The sequence below is a fragment of the Pelobates fuscus genome, chromosome 9 (genome assembly GCF_036172605.1).
Source record: "Pelobates fuscus isolate aPelFus1 chromosome 9, aPelFus1.pri, whole genome shotgun sequence".
NCBI lineage: Eukaryota > Metazoa > Chordata > Amphibia > Anura > Pelobatidae > Pelobates > Pelobates fuscus.
The window spans coordinates 45,723,819-45,741,172 of NC_086325.1; the positions used below are offsets into that span (position 1 = coordinate 45,723,819).

General features: G+C 40.5%; 1 protein-coding gene across 1 annotated transcript in view; it reads left to right on the plus strand.

Moving 5' to 3' along the window:
- LOC134573566 (endothelin receptor type B-like) overlaps positions 1–13,103 on the plus strand; it is a 29,274-nt gene extending 16,171 nt beyond the window's left edge. The window contains exons 4-8 of the mRNA XM_063433347.1: positions 722–926; positions 2,170–2,319; positions 9,690–9,823; positions 12,027–12,135; positions 12,551–13,103. Coding sequence (XP_063289417.1) covers positions 722–926; positions 2,170–2,319; positions 9,690–9,823; positions 12,027–12,135; positions 12,551–12,700 — 748 coding nt within the window. The 3' untranslated portion in view covers positions 12,701–13,103. The remainder of the gene's footprint in view (positions 1–721; positions 927–2,169; positions 2,320–9,689; positions 9,824–12,026; positions 12,136–12,550) is intronic.
- The last annotated feature ends 4,251 nt before the right edge of the window (positions 13,104–17,354 follow it).

Sequence of the window (17,354 nt, forward strand, 5' to 3'; positions counted from 1 at the left end):
TCCAATAACAGAATTAAAAGATATTTACAGCTAGTGATTATGGTAGAATAAAAAAAAAAGAAAAAAAAGACTGTCAAAGTGATTTATTTAAAGCTGTATAGTTAAAGTAAAATTTTTAAAAGGGTCCAAGAAGCATATGTATTGTACTCGTCCATGTTAAGCTTGCATGTAATTGCCATAAGCAATGCTAAATGTGTATTCATGAATAGATCTATTGTAATTGGGAGACCATTTTCTTAGAAGCAGATAAAGTCCAATATTAATAGTACTGTTTAAAGATATCTGGTGGAAACTCTAGAGCAGGGGTAGGCAACCTTCGGCACTCCAGATGTTGTGGACTACATCTCCCACAACACTCTTACAGCCATAAGGCTGGCAAAGCATCATGGGAGGTGTAGTCCAAAACATCTGCAGTGCCGAAGGTTGCCTATCCTTGCTCTAGAGCATTTAGAATACACCAGGCGGGTTGGCAACTATCTCTAGGGTAGAGACACACACACACACGTTTGAAATTATAACTTACATGATGCTTTGCCAGCCTTTCCAGCATTATATTAGCCATAGTTCTTCCACAGTTCTAGTACTTAGTCAGAGCGAATGGCAGTGACTATTTTCTTTGTTTTTTTTTTATACTTTGATATCAACCCACTTTAAGATTAGCTTATGAGCATGGTCATTTTAGAAAGTACTGTAACGTGGATCTTTTTGGCCGTTCTATTAGGTACCGAGCTGTGGCATCCTGGAATCGGATACAGGGTATTGGAATCCCAGTATGGAAGGCTATTGAGTTAACTCTGATTTGGGCTGTGGCCATCACTCTTGCTGTACCAGAAGCCATTGCCTTTAACCTGGTCAAACTAGAGGACAGAGGACAAATCATGTGGGTCTGCATGATGCCTTTAAAGCAGTCATCTTACTTTATGACGGTAAATTATATTACAGAGTTATACTAATAGTAAAACTACACTCTAACACACTAAGAGCACACCAGGATGTGCTACCATGTCATCAATTTAATATGGACATGTCCTGTTTCCGATTAGAGTATATGCAAGTAGCTATGACATGCATTATTTTATATTTATAATCTCACACCATAACAAAAATCTACACATACACAAAAGTATTTCATTAAAACAAAACCAAAAAAAAAAAGGCCAAAAGACCACGTTGAGAGACTATTTAGGACCACTTCCTTTGCTCCACAAGTAGGGAGTAAATATTAAGTTCTCCATTATTGCAGGAAAGTAATCATGATTATGGCTCTCTACTCCACGAAAGTACAGTGGGTAAGGGATAAAGCAAAAAAAAATAAAAATAAAAAATAGTTTCAAGTACACTAGAGGATATTAAGTTTAAATGTCTATATATTTCCGCACTGTTATACATACACAATCAGTGGTTCCTTTATTAAGTATACCTGTTCTTTAGTGCACAAAGGCAAACAGTAAATCATGTGTCTGCAACTCAGTACATAAAGCATACATCAACAAGATGGATAGTTATTGACCAAACATGAATCTGAGGATGATGATGATTTGTCATCTAAGCCAATATTTCCCATCCCAATCATCAAGGTACAGCAACAGTCTAAGATATAGGCCTTCCAAAGTTCTGTTCGTATGGGGATAATGATAAAGTCATGACCATTGGTGTACCTTAAAAAGAGTAGGTTGGCAATGATGTGGGTTCAACAACGTGCTTGTAGGTGACTAATGAGTGGTTCAAGCATCTTGGAAATGCCCCTAGGGATTACAGTATTTAGAGGTTTCAGACTATGGTAAACAGTAAGTAGATGTTTTGTGGACAAAATCACATTGTCAACGAGAGAGGTCAGAGGCCAGACAGTATAGTCACCAGATCTCATTCACACAGAGACTGACTTTGGGAGCATGACTACAGAAACTTTGTGAGATTCTTCTAAGTCAACGTGGAATTTTTACACCACCTTACTCATTGTGTTCAAATAACTCTGGCTTTGCTAGAGGCACAATGTTTTCCTGTAACTAGGTAGGAGTGTATAAAAATTGGCCACTGGGTAGACAGCATAGCTTTCAGTGGCGTACTAAAGGCGGGTAGTGGGGGAGGGTGGGGGTGGCCCTCAATACCACTCACTGGGGGGTGCCATCAGGGGCATACCTACAGCTCTCTCTCTTTTTTTTCTATCAGTTATATCAAGAAGTGAAGGTATGGTGGCTGTTTGGGTTTTACTTTTGCCTGCCCCTGGCCTGCACAGGAGTATTCTATACCATGATGTCTTGTGAGATGCTGAATATGAAAAACGGCATGCGGATTGCCCTGAATGACCACATGAAACAGGTATGAACTAAGACATATTGGGAGAACAGAGAGGATCTTAGTCAGAGCTTAATTCATATAATCAGGAGGAAAAAAATGATTATATGCCTTCTCTTGTAAAGACTGTTTTCGGTCACGTGGTAATATTTGCCATATTGGGTGAACAGAGAGAACCTTGTTGTGTATTTAGTTACCATTCATATAATAATGAAAAAAGTGGCATGATAATACAATTTCCCTTATTTTACCCACTGTAATAAATACTGAAACTTCTGAAAGATCTGGTTTGCTCAGAAAAGGGTTGGCTATATGTATAGCTTGGAGGAAAGACGAGACAGGGGGATATGATAGAAACATTTAAATACATAAAGGGAATAAACACAGTAAAGGAGGAGACTCTATTTAAAAGAAGAAAAACTGGGGGCGTGGCCTGACCGCGAGCCAAGATGGACGTGTAAACGACTGGCTCTGAGAGACAAATCCCAAATACAGCAAATAGCATAGCGTTACATGGGAGACTTCCTTGCAAAATTACACTAGCAATCGAGGGTACATCCCGGCATTATGGCACAACGATCTACAACAAAAAAAAAAAAGCGCAAAAGAAACACCTTCAGACACTAAAGATGGCGCGGATAGGCCTTACTCACCGGCCTCGAGTTCCGGCAGGAGCGACGTTACAACTATCTCCACGTGAGAAAACCCACAGAAAAGCCACTGAAGCATCAATACAGAAAATGCTAAATAACTTACAACTGTCAATACAAGCAGATTTTGCCAATCTAGCAAAAGAAATCAGGGCAGACGTCAGAGCACTGGGAGAACGAACAGACTACCTGGAATGCAAGACAGAAGAGATTATCACCGCACAACAATGTGGTGGCGTCCTACGAGAATATGGACGAAAAAATAACCTCCATCCTTACCAAGCTCACAGACCATGAAGATAGGGATAGAAGAAACAACGTCCGCATCCGCGGCATCCCAGAAGACGTCGGCCCTGCCGCCCTAAGTGCATATGTCACCACATTATTCTATCACTTAGTATCAGACCTCCCAGAATCGCAGCTATTGCTAGACAGAACTCACCCTCTGCCCAGACCCAAACATCTGCATTACTATACCGCCAAAGAATTGATCATGGCGGCCTCCAGAAAACGCCCAATCCTCCCTGAAATATACAGCAAAGTTCAACTATACGTGGACCTGTCGGCGACGACACTGGCGGCGAGAAGAACCTTCACTCCCATCACCCGAGCACTAAGAGCGGCGGAAGTATCGTACAAGTGGGGATTCCCGACCCATTATCAAAAAGAACGGCGCAGAAAAACACCTCACCACCCCAGAGGAGGGGAAGAACGCCTTAGAGGAATGGAATATACCGCTAATGGAGGACCTGCCTGTGCCCTCGGGGGGCCGATCGGCGGCCAAATCACCGTTACAGATCACTCATGGGTGGGAGAAAAGCGCCAAATGACCTTGGTAACAGCAACTATCACAGAACTTTGATACTCTCATAGATGACCACAGACCCGAACACAGAGACTTTGATCGGTGGTAAAATGCAAGTAGATACAGTGTGATATTATTATTATGTTAGTAGTTTACTGTTAGGGGTGGGAGAAGTAGCTAGACCGTGGGATAAATGCCCTATATTTCATGTATTTCATGTTGGAATGCTCTTGGCCTGGGGTTCACCGTAACATACACTTAGTAGAACAAGGGAAGACCGAATGACCCCGCCCAACGGTACAAAGAGTACTGCAATATGTTACATTAGTCGTATCAGTGGGACAAGGTTGACATGTATACCACACATAGGTAGATTGCTTACACCACTCACATGTGTGATAGAATAGGGAAAACCAACTGCGACCACACGTGTCCCTCCCCCTACATGGGTCACAGTAGAATTCACATCTGTACAACACAAAACTGGTAGTGCATACCATGCTCCAACTGGGGACCTAATGATAGGTGCTCTCCCCTCCACAACTGGGAACTCTCTACCCCCATAGGGGCTCTAGTGCCAGAGTAATCCTGATTGATCGGGCCTCAACCAGAGACCCGTACGTATGTATAGAGTTGGTCCAATCCAACTTATGACCAAGTCTCATTTTAGAGACATCATGGTTGTTGTATATAGTTTGTTTTTGGTTTTATGTTTCCCCATCCCCCCTCCTCCCACAGGACTGCAATTCTATTGGATAGACATCGCTCGGCTCTCACTACCTAACCAGAGCACTTATGAGACTACTCCCACAACAAGAAAATACTTAGAGGCCGTTAAGGAAGTTAGCCTGTACATAAACCGTATTAACAATACCCACCCGCACAAGCATAAGAGGACAATGGGCAATCCATATACGAACAAACACATGAAGCTAGGTAACTCTGAGACCACACACCGACACGATGGCACTTAACATCTTCTCATTGAATGCGAAAGGGTTAAATACACCCCACAAACGGAGGCTAGCTCTCCAAGAGGCAAAACAATATAATGCACATATCGCATTTTACCAGGAGACATATTTTCAAACTGGACACTATCCAAAATTTGCCTCCAAACACTTCCCCTTGGGATTTCATAGTACATTTAAGTCGAAAAAACGAGGAGTGACAATTTTAATAAGTAGGACCGTTTCCTTCCAACTCATCAAGCAGCTAAGTGACAAGGAAGGCAGATACCTCCTCTTACAGTGGATCATAAATAACACACAGATAACCCTGGTCAACATATATGGGCCACACACTGACCAACATTCCTTTCTAGATAAAATTCTCACACTTACAGAGGCCCATAAATTTGGTGATGTAATTGTGGGAGGGGACACCAACTGCCTGCTTGATGCTAATCTAGACACTACGTCTACTCACACAGTCAACCAATGAACCATACGTAACAGAATACGATCCACTAAACTCCTAGACAAAACACTTACAGATCATGGGTTCTTGGATGCTTGGAGGTCAACTAATCCCATCCATACTTAACACTCAGTAAGCCATACATCGTACTCACGAATAGACAGATTTCTACTCCCCAAGACACTAATAATGAAAATAGCCAGCACACACATTGGAGATATCACATGGTCGGACCATGCCCCAATCACTCTAGCGTTTACAATGCAACACCCCACACAAGGCAGGAGACCGTGGCGCCTCAACTATACATTGTTATCAGACTATAACCTAGTCACAAAAATTAAGGAGGAACTTGAAACATATTTCTCACTCAATAACAATGGAGAGATTCGTACAGAAAGTCTATGGCAAGCACATAAAGCCGTCCTTAGGGGGCAATTCATCAAACACTCTAGCTACAACAAGAAACAGAGGCTTTTGAAATACACAAATATACTTACGGAACTCAACACCCTCTCCAACAAAAACAAACGAACACCATCTCACAAAACCACATCAAAAATCCTTCGACTCCAGGCCCAACTAAATGACCTAGAAACGGCAAAGACCACGTATCTTCTCACAAAAATGAAACATAATTTTTTCAAAGAAGGTAATAGGGCTGGAAAGATCCTAGCCTCGCAACTTAAAACGAGGATGGCGGCTTCAAAGATAGCGTATCTCCAATCGGAAGGAGGTTGCAAAATCACAAATCCACAAAGCATAGTAAATGAGTTTAGCAAATACTACAGTAAATTATATAACTTAGCTAATGACGCCTCCTCTCCTACCCCCAAACAGGAAGACATTGATGACTTTCTACGAGATGTCGACCTCCCACAAATCACCAGAGAAGAATTCCAGTCTCTAACCCAACCTATCTCAATAGAAGAAACACTGCAAACCATAGCCCAATTGCCGGCCCACAAATCACCGGGACTGGATGGTTTCTCAAATTTATATTACCGCACCTTTGGTACTATACTAGCCCCCCATATGACAGACCTATATAATCACTGCTATCGAACGGGTAGAATGCCCAATGAAATGTTACAAGCACATATCTCTACGCTCCCAAAACCAGGGAAACCCCCCACCCAATGCTCCAATTTTAGACCCATATCCTTGCTCAACTGCGATACGAAAATTTATGCCAAAATTATAGCTAACAGGTTGGCCCTGATACTTCCTAGAATAGTGCATAATGACCAATCAGGCTTTATTCGAGGCAGACAGGGATGTGACAACACCAGAAAAATCTTAAACATACTGACACATATAGAGAAGCAGGGTGCAGAAAGCCTTCTATTGGCCTTAGACGCAGAGAAGGCTTTTGACCGACTCAATTGGGCAAATATGTCAACAGTTCTGTCCAAGTACAACTTTCCCTCGGAATTCATCCAGGGAATCATGGCACTCTATGGCAATCCCTCAGCACAAGTTTCTAATTCAGGCTTTATCTCCACCCCCTTCAATCTTACCAATGGCACGAGACAGGGCTGTCCGTTGTCTCCCCTCCTATTTATTTTATCATTAGAACCACTGGCTCATAAAATTAGGCGAGACCCGCTGATCACGGGCATACAAATTCATTCACACAATTACCGTCTAGCAATGTTCGCAGACGACATCTTTCTTTCCTTGAGCAAACCAGACTCTTCGCTCCCACAACTTCTACACCTACTGAACACCTATGGACAAATATCCTACTATAAGCTAAACACGTCAAAAACCCAAGCATTGCCAATTAATCTACGACCACATCAATTGAAAACATTACAAAACTCCTACCAATTTGAATGGAGACACGATTATATCACGTACCTCGGAGTCAAACTAGCGCTACACAAACAGAAGATGATATCCCTAAACTATACACCATTCGCTAACGTGTGCAGTTCGAGCTTTCAAAAGTGGAAGGATGTCAGAATATCATGGATGGGACGATTACAAGCCATCAAAATGATGATACTTCCAAAAGCCCTTTACATATTTAGGATGCTGCCGCTACCAATTTCACTATTGTGGTTCAAGAACATTCAACGCACATTGAATAAGTTTGTATGGGGCAAAATGAAACCCCGCCTACCCCTCTCCCTCCTACAGATGAACCCAACGGAGGGCGGCCTGGGTTTGCCCAAGCTCCTAACGTACTACAAAGCAGCTCTACTAGAGGCGGCGGTTCAGCTTCACGCACCTAGCAACACCTTCCAATGGGTGGATATGGAGAGGGCAGCCACAGAGACGAAATCATTAACGAATGACCTATGGACACCAAAGCCCTACAGAAAACAGGGGAATACACTATATCCTACAACTACTCTTACCATGAAGGTTTGGGACAGCCTTCACGCTAGACACCCTACAGACAAACACTTCAGCTTGCAGGCCCCTCTGACAGCATTGGAGGCAATCTCACCGTGGCTATCGCTCAAACCATGGACAGACTTGGGTGCCCATCGCATTCGTGACCTATGCTATCGATCAAAGATATTACCGTTCCCTGATCTACAAAAAGAAATTTAACCTACCGCACTCCATCTTTCCGTATCTCCAATTGAAAAGCATCATCAACGCTAAAGTCGATTTTTCAACAAATACGCCTGACCAGAGACAGGCATACCAGCAACAAATCATTAATAGATGTTTTTCAGCACCGACGAAAGCAAAAACCTTAACTCTATGCTATCAAACCCTACTAGATAGATATCCACCACACCATTTTAAATATGTTCCACAATGGGAACAGGAAGGAATGCCCAAGCTCACAGATGAACAGTGGCTGAGGTCCGTGAATGCGTTAAGAGGCACCACATCATGCTTCTCTCATGTAGAAGCTCACAAAAAATTAGTTTATCGCTGGTACCTTACGCCGCATAGACTGCATAAGATATATCCCACGGTGGGACCCAACTGTTGGAGATGCAATGCTGAGATAAGGCATATGACACATATATGGTGGGAATGCGAGCTGATCAAAACATTGTGGTCCCATGCTAAAACCCTGATAACAATAGGTATGGGAGACTGCGCCTCACTCACCCCCACAATTGCCCTACTACTGCTGTTTCCAGACAGATGACCACAGAATGCTAGGCAGTTAGCTACTATAATAATCCTGGCGGCCAGGAATCTTCTGGCACTCCACTGGAAGTCCGCATATTGCCCGACCAACAAGGAACTGAAAGAAAAAGTTTAGCAATACTATCGATATGAAACTCTCTCCTCAGACTCTCATAATAAAGTTAAGAAACTGGAGGTGATGTGGAGACCTTGGCTGGAAGCCACACATCTAACTAATCCCACAAGGACACTATAAGATCTTTGCGAATTCACATATAGACAACCGGGGGAGCAGTCGAGAAGCTATATTTACCCACCTCTCAGTCTACCCACCTGCTCAAACTACCCAACAACATACGATAAGTCATCATTCAGACACCAAGTGCGACCCCCCCCCCCTCCCTATCCCCCACGCGGGAGACTTACAGGACATAACTAGACAGATCAGGGGAAGACTCGCAAAACACACCATCGAAGCAATGGGAACCCGCGATCGGAAGATCGCGGATGGAACCCTCAGTGATAGGTAAGCACATTCACACCCCCACGGAACAAGTTAGGGGATAGGTTGTTAGTGCACTAAGGGAAGGGAAAACTGAGGAACTACCACGAGGGTTCTGTATCAAATATCCTGTATCAAATATACTCTACCAGATACACCTTACGAGATATACCTTCGCAGCTGCAGCTTATATGGGGTATCCTCTCTTATAGACCGTATCATAGACAACCATGCTCGCCACAACAAAACTTAAAACAGCTGACCTGCTTAGATACAGTAGTTCCATATACAGCACTACAACCCAATAGAACATATGTTGACAAAGGAAGTATACTGGCTGGTGGGGTGCTCGGAGCTGCATTGTACTGTTGTCTGTAATTCACGTACCGATGTCTGCTATTTTTGTCTGAATTATTGCAGTGTTTCCCCCCCCTCCCTGTTTCCTTTCTGTACCCCATTATTTTCCGGAAAAATCAAACAATTTATGGAAAAAAAAAAGAAGAACAACTACCACAGCAAGAGGACAGTCTTAAATTAGAGGGGCAAAGGTTTAAAAATAATATCAGGAAGTATTACTTTACTGAGAGGGTAGTGGATGCATGGAATAGCCTTCCAGCTGAAGTGGTAGAGGTTAACACAGTAAAGGAGTTTAAGCATGTGTGGGAGATAGGCATAAGGCTATCCTAACTATAAGATAAGGCCAGGGACTAATGAAAGTATTTAGAAAATTGGGCAGACTAGATGGGCCGAATGGTTCTTATCTGCCGTCACATTCTATGTACCATCATTCATGTTTATAGGGGGGGGGGGGGAATATATATATATATATATAAATAAAAATAAATAAAACACACACAAAAAAAATAAAAACATTTTTTTCATATGAAGCCTTTTAACTTCTCCACTCTAATTTCAGCGAAGGGAAGTTGCAAAGACTGTTTTCTGTCTGGTGGTAATATTCGCCCTCTGCTGGCTTCCCCTTCATGTGAGCAGCATATTGAAAAAAACTGTGTATGATGGCACCGATCCAAACAGATGTGAACTACTTAGGTAAGAACAAGGCCAATGTGTAACAAGCACAAAACACTGGATGGGGAAGTGATAAATGCCGTTCAAGAGATCCCCTTTATATCAGAGCAGTAGCTCTTTCAAAAATTTAAAAAGTTAGAATTATTTTTTTTTCTTTTCTTTCCTAAGACACACTTCACACGTACATTACAAGATCTACCCATCATTTCAACAGGCACATCATGTTTTTCAAAATATCGTACAACGTTAATACATACCAGGTGACACATTAAACACAACCATTCATGGTGGGACTTCGTTCAGCACAGGATCCTTGTCTCAGGGAAGCATAGACTGCAGGTCCTTTACCGGTTATATTTAAATATTTATTATATTTGCAACTGATGGAAACTCTACTCTATTCCAGAAAAAAAAATGATAGTGTGATTCCCCCTATAGGGAAGCATTGGGAGGCTAGTGCACATGTGCTGCAAATCGCTGCACTGTGCCAATCTAATGCTCCCTAAGAGCAGCAGGAGAATCAAGTCTGACTCTGTACCCACAGGAAGACAGCCATTAGATGTGTGTTTAAACCTGCAATGGAAACATTGCAGGGTTAAAACTAAATTGAGAAGACGTGGTCTTGATGCCTTTAGTGGGGCTTTAAGGTCTGAAGGCACAGATAGCAGCTTCTCCAAGGCAGTGTAACTCTCATCAATTCTAAGACCACCAATGGATGTCCAGTGTTGCCCTAAGATTAGAATTACCCTACTCCTAATATATTACATTGGCTAAAAGATACATTCGGCTGAAACATGTAACAGGTGAAAGTAAGGTCTTCTTAGTGCTCAGGAGACGTCCATAAACTGCTCACCTACACTCATATAAAAACATACTAATTATGAAGGCATCCTAATTTCAAAGATTTAAGGATATGAAAAACAATCTAGGACTACCTATTCAGGAACGGTTTACATTGTAAATACCGGTTAGAAGTAACTTGTGCGTATATATAATCTACTGATGTCGTTTGATGCATGTCTACACCTCACACTTTGGTTTAATAGGACCTAATTAGGGACTACTATCCTGCCATATCACACCTTTATCAAGCTATTAGATACGTTCATGTAAGACTAAGGTCTAATATTTCTTAGCACTTTCTCAGCCCTTGAAGAATGACCAGGCCTACTTGGCTGGCTGCATTGTAGCAGGACCTGAAGATACTTTTATAACAACCAACCAATACCTCAAAACAAGTGTTTAAATGTCATAAAAATTAACACCACATTCACTTCCTATTACTTGTTGATGTGTGCAGGAATTTAATGATTCCTCGTTAATTAAGCCCACCAAGATCTAATAACAACTGAAACTGAGATATAATGTATATAAGATCTGGGAAGTCAATTGAGAAGTATCTTACAGAAACAACACAGTGCAACGTCTATATGGAAAATCATAGGTTTATGAAACACCTGTCATCTGTTAGCGTCATTAATTCACTTTGTTGTCTAGAACCTCCAACCTGTGATGTAATCGAAAAGCCTGCAAAGACACAATTTTTGATGTTGTGTAAAATAGTGATGTCAAATAATCAAGCTTGGCATCACATCAACTATGAAATTACGGTACAGGCATATTTATTTTTCTAGACTATAACATGTTCTGATGGGGGATGTTACCAACAGAAAATAAGAATTAATTAAAGCTGGACTGTGATGGGTTAGATAAGTGTTACATGATAAAACAGCCGAACATCGGAAAACTATCGCCTGATTGTAATGTAGGCTTTTGTGCTCAGTTGAATACTTAGGCATTTTTAACACGTCCCATTAATACACAATGTGACTCATCTGTGTCTGTTCCATTTACCATAATAAATCTCCAAACACTGGTGTCTCACAAAAATGGCAAAGCCACCTAGAAAGAATCGACAAGTTAGCCTGCATGAATCCACGATAGGCTGCCTGCCTGCCAATGAAGCAGGATTGCCCCCCAAGGGAAGACCATGGAGAGCGCACAGTTTTAGCATTCTCTTCAGACTCCCTGTGCACTCGCACAAAGCTTTCTAGGGACAGATCCCTGGTGTCCCACTTTTGGGATAGCAGGACAGGAAGCCGAAATCGGGACTGTTGGGAGGCATGTCATGTTTGTAAATATATTTGAATATCCATACTATTAAATTCCATTTCAGTGAACATTAGAACATTACACTTTATAATTTCATTTTATTCTCTTCTAGCTTCTTTCTAGTCATGAACTACATTGGAATCAATATGGCCTCTCTGAATTCCTGTATAAACCCAGTGGCTCTCTACTTTGTCAGCAGGAAGTTCAAGAACTGCTTCCGGGTAGGAATGGTTAACGTTACAATACAGGAAGATGTATCTAAGGCATGAATATGAAACTTTTTCTGTGGATTTTTTTTTTATGTTTTATTCCAATGTTCTTTTTTTTTTTTTTTAAGTATAAATATAAAGATTGCAATTATCAACAAACTCCAAGTTAAAGAAACACTCTAAACACATAAAGCACTTCAGCTCATTTAATTTTTAAAAAGTATTGAACAGAAATTTCAATAGAAATCCGTAATTTTATAAATGAATGCGGGTACATCTCCCTGGCTGCCAATCAAACCGCCAAGAGGAATTACTATTTCCTAGTCTAGCTCCGTGCACATTTTCTTTTGGGGTATATTTACTAAGCTGTTTTGTATTTTTATGGACTGTTCCTTTAAATTTTGTTGTATACCTTTGTTTTTTGCAGTCCTGCCTCTGCTGCTGGTGTCACAGGCCAAATATTACAATCACTCCAATGGATGAAAAAGGTTCTGCGGGAAAATGGAAATCCAATGGCCATGACCTAGTCCTGGACAGAAGCAGTTCACGCCTTACAAACAAGTACAGCTCTTCTTGAAGGTTGAAAATGAGCCATAGAACAGGCTTGAAAAAGGACACGACCTTGATTTTAACCTTATTTTAATTGTACAAAGGTGTAGCAGCCAATCAGAATACTCCCCAAGTCTCCGGCAATTACGTTTTAGGAAATCTATTCTCCATTTATCTTTGTACGAAAATAGCACAATTAGGGGAAGGATTCCTTAGCTGCTGTAAATAGAGATATCACACACTATAAAGAACCTTAGGTTTCAACAGCCACTACCTTTAAATCCCTTTTGGAACATCACAAATCCCTGTACCTGAACTTTTCTATTGGTGTTTACATAAAACTAAGCTCACCCATGATCTTTTTTTAACACTGCCACAAACCGTTGATTGTAGAGTATTTTTATTTGCATATACAAGACACTGAGAATAGGGGGGGGGGGGGGGGGGGGGGGAGAGGGTTTGAGTGACTGGGTCACTACATTAACCTTTATTTGAATCCTAGTTTCTATTATCAATGTTCTTAATAAGATTTGAAGCACTTACTTTTGGCTTTTTATATACAAGAATCTCAGATGTTATTTATAGATGTATAAATTCTATTGACTTGTCATTTCATGGATACACAAATAGTTTTGTGACTTGCCAGGTAGAAAACACAACTATCATATTAAGAAATAAAACTATTAAAAGGGATTCATTCAACAAATGATGTAAGTTTCATGTGCATCTTAACAAAACATTAACACACGCACACTAATATACATACGTAGACAAATACACAAAAATACACAAACACACATATATACACACAAACATACACGCACTATGTTATTGATGTATATTTTGTTTTAAAAAGAGTGCCTTTTTTCTATTATAACACATTTCCACTTACCTGAATGTTATGCTTAGAACACATGCTCAGAGTCCAGTATCATGTTAACAGTCAAGGACAACAGGAGCTCTATGCTTTCCTAGTGGTTCCTCTGGATTACAGACTAAAAAAGCCGTGGTATGATGTCATATCTTGGCGTCCTATGCCTACAGCCCAGAGGAAGCAGAGCAACTTTGGAGTGTTCATTATACAAAAAAAAAACAAAAAAAACAACAACTACTAGTAAACCAAGCTTGTGTGTCGGATATCTGGCAAGATATTGTAAAATATACCATGTAAATATATTGAACAATCAAACATTGGTACACATCTATTTACATTTAAGTTTCACTTGTCGCTCTTTAATATAACTATTTACTTTTCTGGCATTTAAAAAAAAACAAAGTTTGTGGTTGAGTTGTAATAAAATGTAATGTAATCAATTCCTAACTCTAGGTAGCAATCTAAAATTCAAAAACAAAATATTATTTCCAAACTGTACATTAATGGCAGCTAGCGTCTTTGATGGCTCGTGGTTTTACTCCTTTCCATTGCCATACATACCTGTTTCGATTCTGATCACCAGGTAACACACACCAAAGTTTTCAAGTTTTACATTTTACAGGTGACTTATCAGATACATTTATACGACAGGTTATGGGATCAGAGCGATGATTCTTATTAAAATATGCATCTCATAGGTCAGCAGTGATGTTGATACAGCCCTGCTGTTTACTTTCCACAACTATGCCCACATGAAGGTATAAAATAAAGATCCCAATAAGAGCTGGCCCAAGACAGCTTGCTACCTCGGTCCAATTACAAAGTGCTCTTCCCCCATGCATCCAACGCCACTAAACGCCACTACACCTAACTAACCTGTAAACACTATGACACTTAAACATGAATAATTACCCACATACACTCAAACTGTCACTAAAAATACACCATCTCTCCTCTGCGCTGATCGATTTTGTGGGCTGTGACCAGGGCAGCACAGCCTGCCACCCCCTGTCTGTCTTTAATGAAAATTACACCTTCAACGACCATAAATTGTATTTAGATTTTCAAAATACACAAATGCAGGAGTCTAGTGCAAGTATGTGAAAAATAAAGCTATAGGACTTGCCCTGGTCATCATCACAATTTATATTTTTTGAAGAGTAAACGAAAAGTAGAACTATATTCATAGAAAAAAAGCCACATCGTTTTAAATTAAAGGAAAACAATTATTTGGCTCAGTGGAAAATAATTTAAAGCAACGCGTGTAATTTCCATTTGTAGAGTATAATCAGACAAAATGCTATAATTGAAGAGAATCTAATCAGCACATTAACTTTGAAGCTGGGGCTCCTGTGCCCAAGACAGTAACCTAAAACTTTTTTGTTGGATTTAACAGCCATAAGGGAAAATTATCCCAAGACTAGCGGCTGATGCACAGAAAAAAGGACAAGCGAATGTCTCTTACTTCACTGTATGTTGTGAGGCACACATTCCAATAATTTTTGCCTTTCACATTCTATTGTAAATACATTTTAAACAGAATGACATTTGTTAATCATTTTATAATGTAAAGATGTAATAATATTGTAATAAACATACTTACATGATGCCGAGATCTTATTTTACAGAGAAGGGTAACGGGGAAAAGTTAACCACTACATTTCAAAAATATGTTAACGGTTACATATAAAACAGTATTTTATATTTTTTATTTTATTTTCAGAACAAAAAAAAATTTTCTCTATGCTCTGTGGGGAAACAACTCAAGTGTGAATTGTCGGGAGCTCATGGTCAATTTAAAATTTTGGGCCAAAAAAGCCAACCTGAACGCATAGCTGAGTTGACATTGGTTTTCAATATGACAATTTTTAAGCAAAGATGTAATACTTGTTTTTGAATTCCAGCCAATTCACGCTTTGGTGAATAACGCTGAAAGAAAACAGGACACAAGTATTACTACATAAGAATTAGGGTTAACATACGACCAGCTTGGATGGCTACAATATTGCCATGTTGAACCACAGCCAATCAGATTTCCAAGAAGGATCACTCTTTTCGTTAGTCCTGAGCAACGGAACATTGAGCATTTTACCTGCCTGTAACTTCAAAACAACTGTTCTAAAAATGTGATGTTTTATTGCAATAGCACCTTATTGGAATCAATAACATGATTTATATCCACATAACAGAGAACTAACAGCAACGCTTCCAAAGAGGATACATTTTATTTGTTATGGCTTCCTTGAAAACGTATTGGAGGGAGGCTGGGGGGGGGGGGGGAGGAGGTTGCCAGAAAAAAATCCACTATAGAATTACCAATGTTTACAGTTGTAAAATGATTTTATCTAGTCTTTAAATCGTTTTATATAATGACAAGAATCGATCCTATTGCATCTATGAGCCAGTGCATTAGGGATCGACCGATATTGATTTTTTTTAGAGCCGATACCAATAATATGTCAACTTTCAGGCAGATAGCCGATAACTTGCCGATTCTGTACATTTACCATTTGGAAAATGGTAAATGCACAAAATATACATGCCACATGTAGTGGATGCAGTGTGTTTGTGTAGTGGATGCAGTGTGTATTTGTGTAGTGTGTATATAATGAATGCAGGGTGTGTTTTTGTAGTGTGTATAGTGAATGCAGTGAGTGTTTGTGCAGTGTAGTGTGCGTAAAGTGAATGCAGTGTGTGTGTAAAGTGAATGCAGTGTGTGTGTAGTGTGTGTAAAGTGAATGCAGTGTGTGTGTAGTGTGCGTAAAGTGAATGCAGTGTGTGTGTAGTGTGCGTAAAGTGAATGCAGTGTGTGTGTGTAGTGTGCGTAAAGTGAATGCGGTGTGTGTAGTGTGCTTAAAATAAATGCAGGGTGTGTAGAGTGTGCGTAAAGTGAATGCAGTGTGTGTAAAGTGTGCGTAAAGTGAATGCAGGGTGTGTAGAGTGTGCGTAAAGTGAATGCAGGGTGTGTAGTGTGTGCGTAAAGTGAATGCAGTGTGTGTAGAGTGTGCGTAAAGTGAATGCAGTGTGTGTGTGTAGTGTGCGTAAAGTGAATGCAGTGTGTAAAGTGAATGCAGTGTGTGTGTATATAACGAATGCAGTGTGTGTGTGTGTGTGTGTGCGCGTGTTTGTATAGTGTGTGTATATAATGAATGCAGAGTCTGTGTGTTTGTATAGCGAGATTTGACATGGGAGCTGAAGGGAGCTGCTGGGAGGTAAGTAACCGCTTCCTGCAGGCCCTCCCCAGGACCGCCGGGCTTGTTATGGGCCCGGCGGTCCTGGTATGTATTATCGGCAATATCGGTATCTTTATTGGCGAAAACCGATATTGCCGAAAATACAGAATATCGGCGGATAATATCGGTAAAACCGATAATCGGTCGATCCCTACAGTGCATGCTATTCTGCGTGCTTCGAAGCAAAAGCAAATTCTAAAATTTAAATATGTGCGTTACCTGCACATCCCAAAGGAAAAATACTGCTTTAGACACAACCCGTAGCATTTCTAAAGCAGCTAGCAAAATTGTATACTGTGAAACAAACAAAAACTCTAAGTTTATATTTGAAACAGAACGGACCATTCAAAAGTTTTAGATTAGGTCACTAACTGAGAGCAATCACTGAATGCTCTCAGACCTTAAGTTAAGTCACACTGCAGGGGTCAGCTCAGGAGAGCTAAAAAGTTACCTGCTTAGGAAATTCCTGTTCTCGGCAGATGGTAGTGGAGGTGGGAATTGGTGCATGGAGGATAGATGGGAAAAACAATTTTTGACGATCATCATTTCAAGGCACCATAGTGATTTTATTTTTA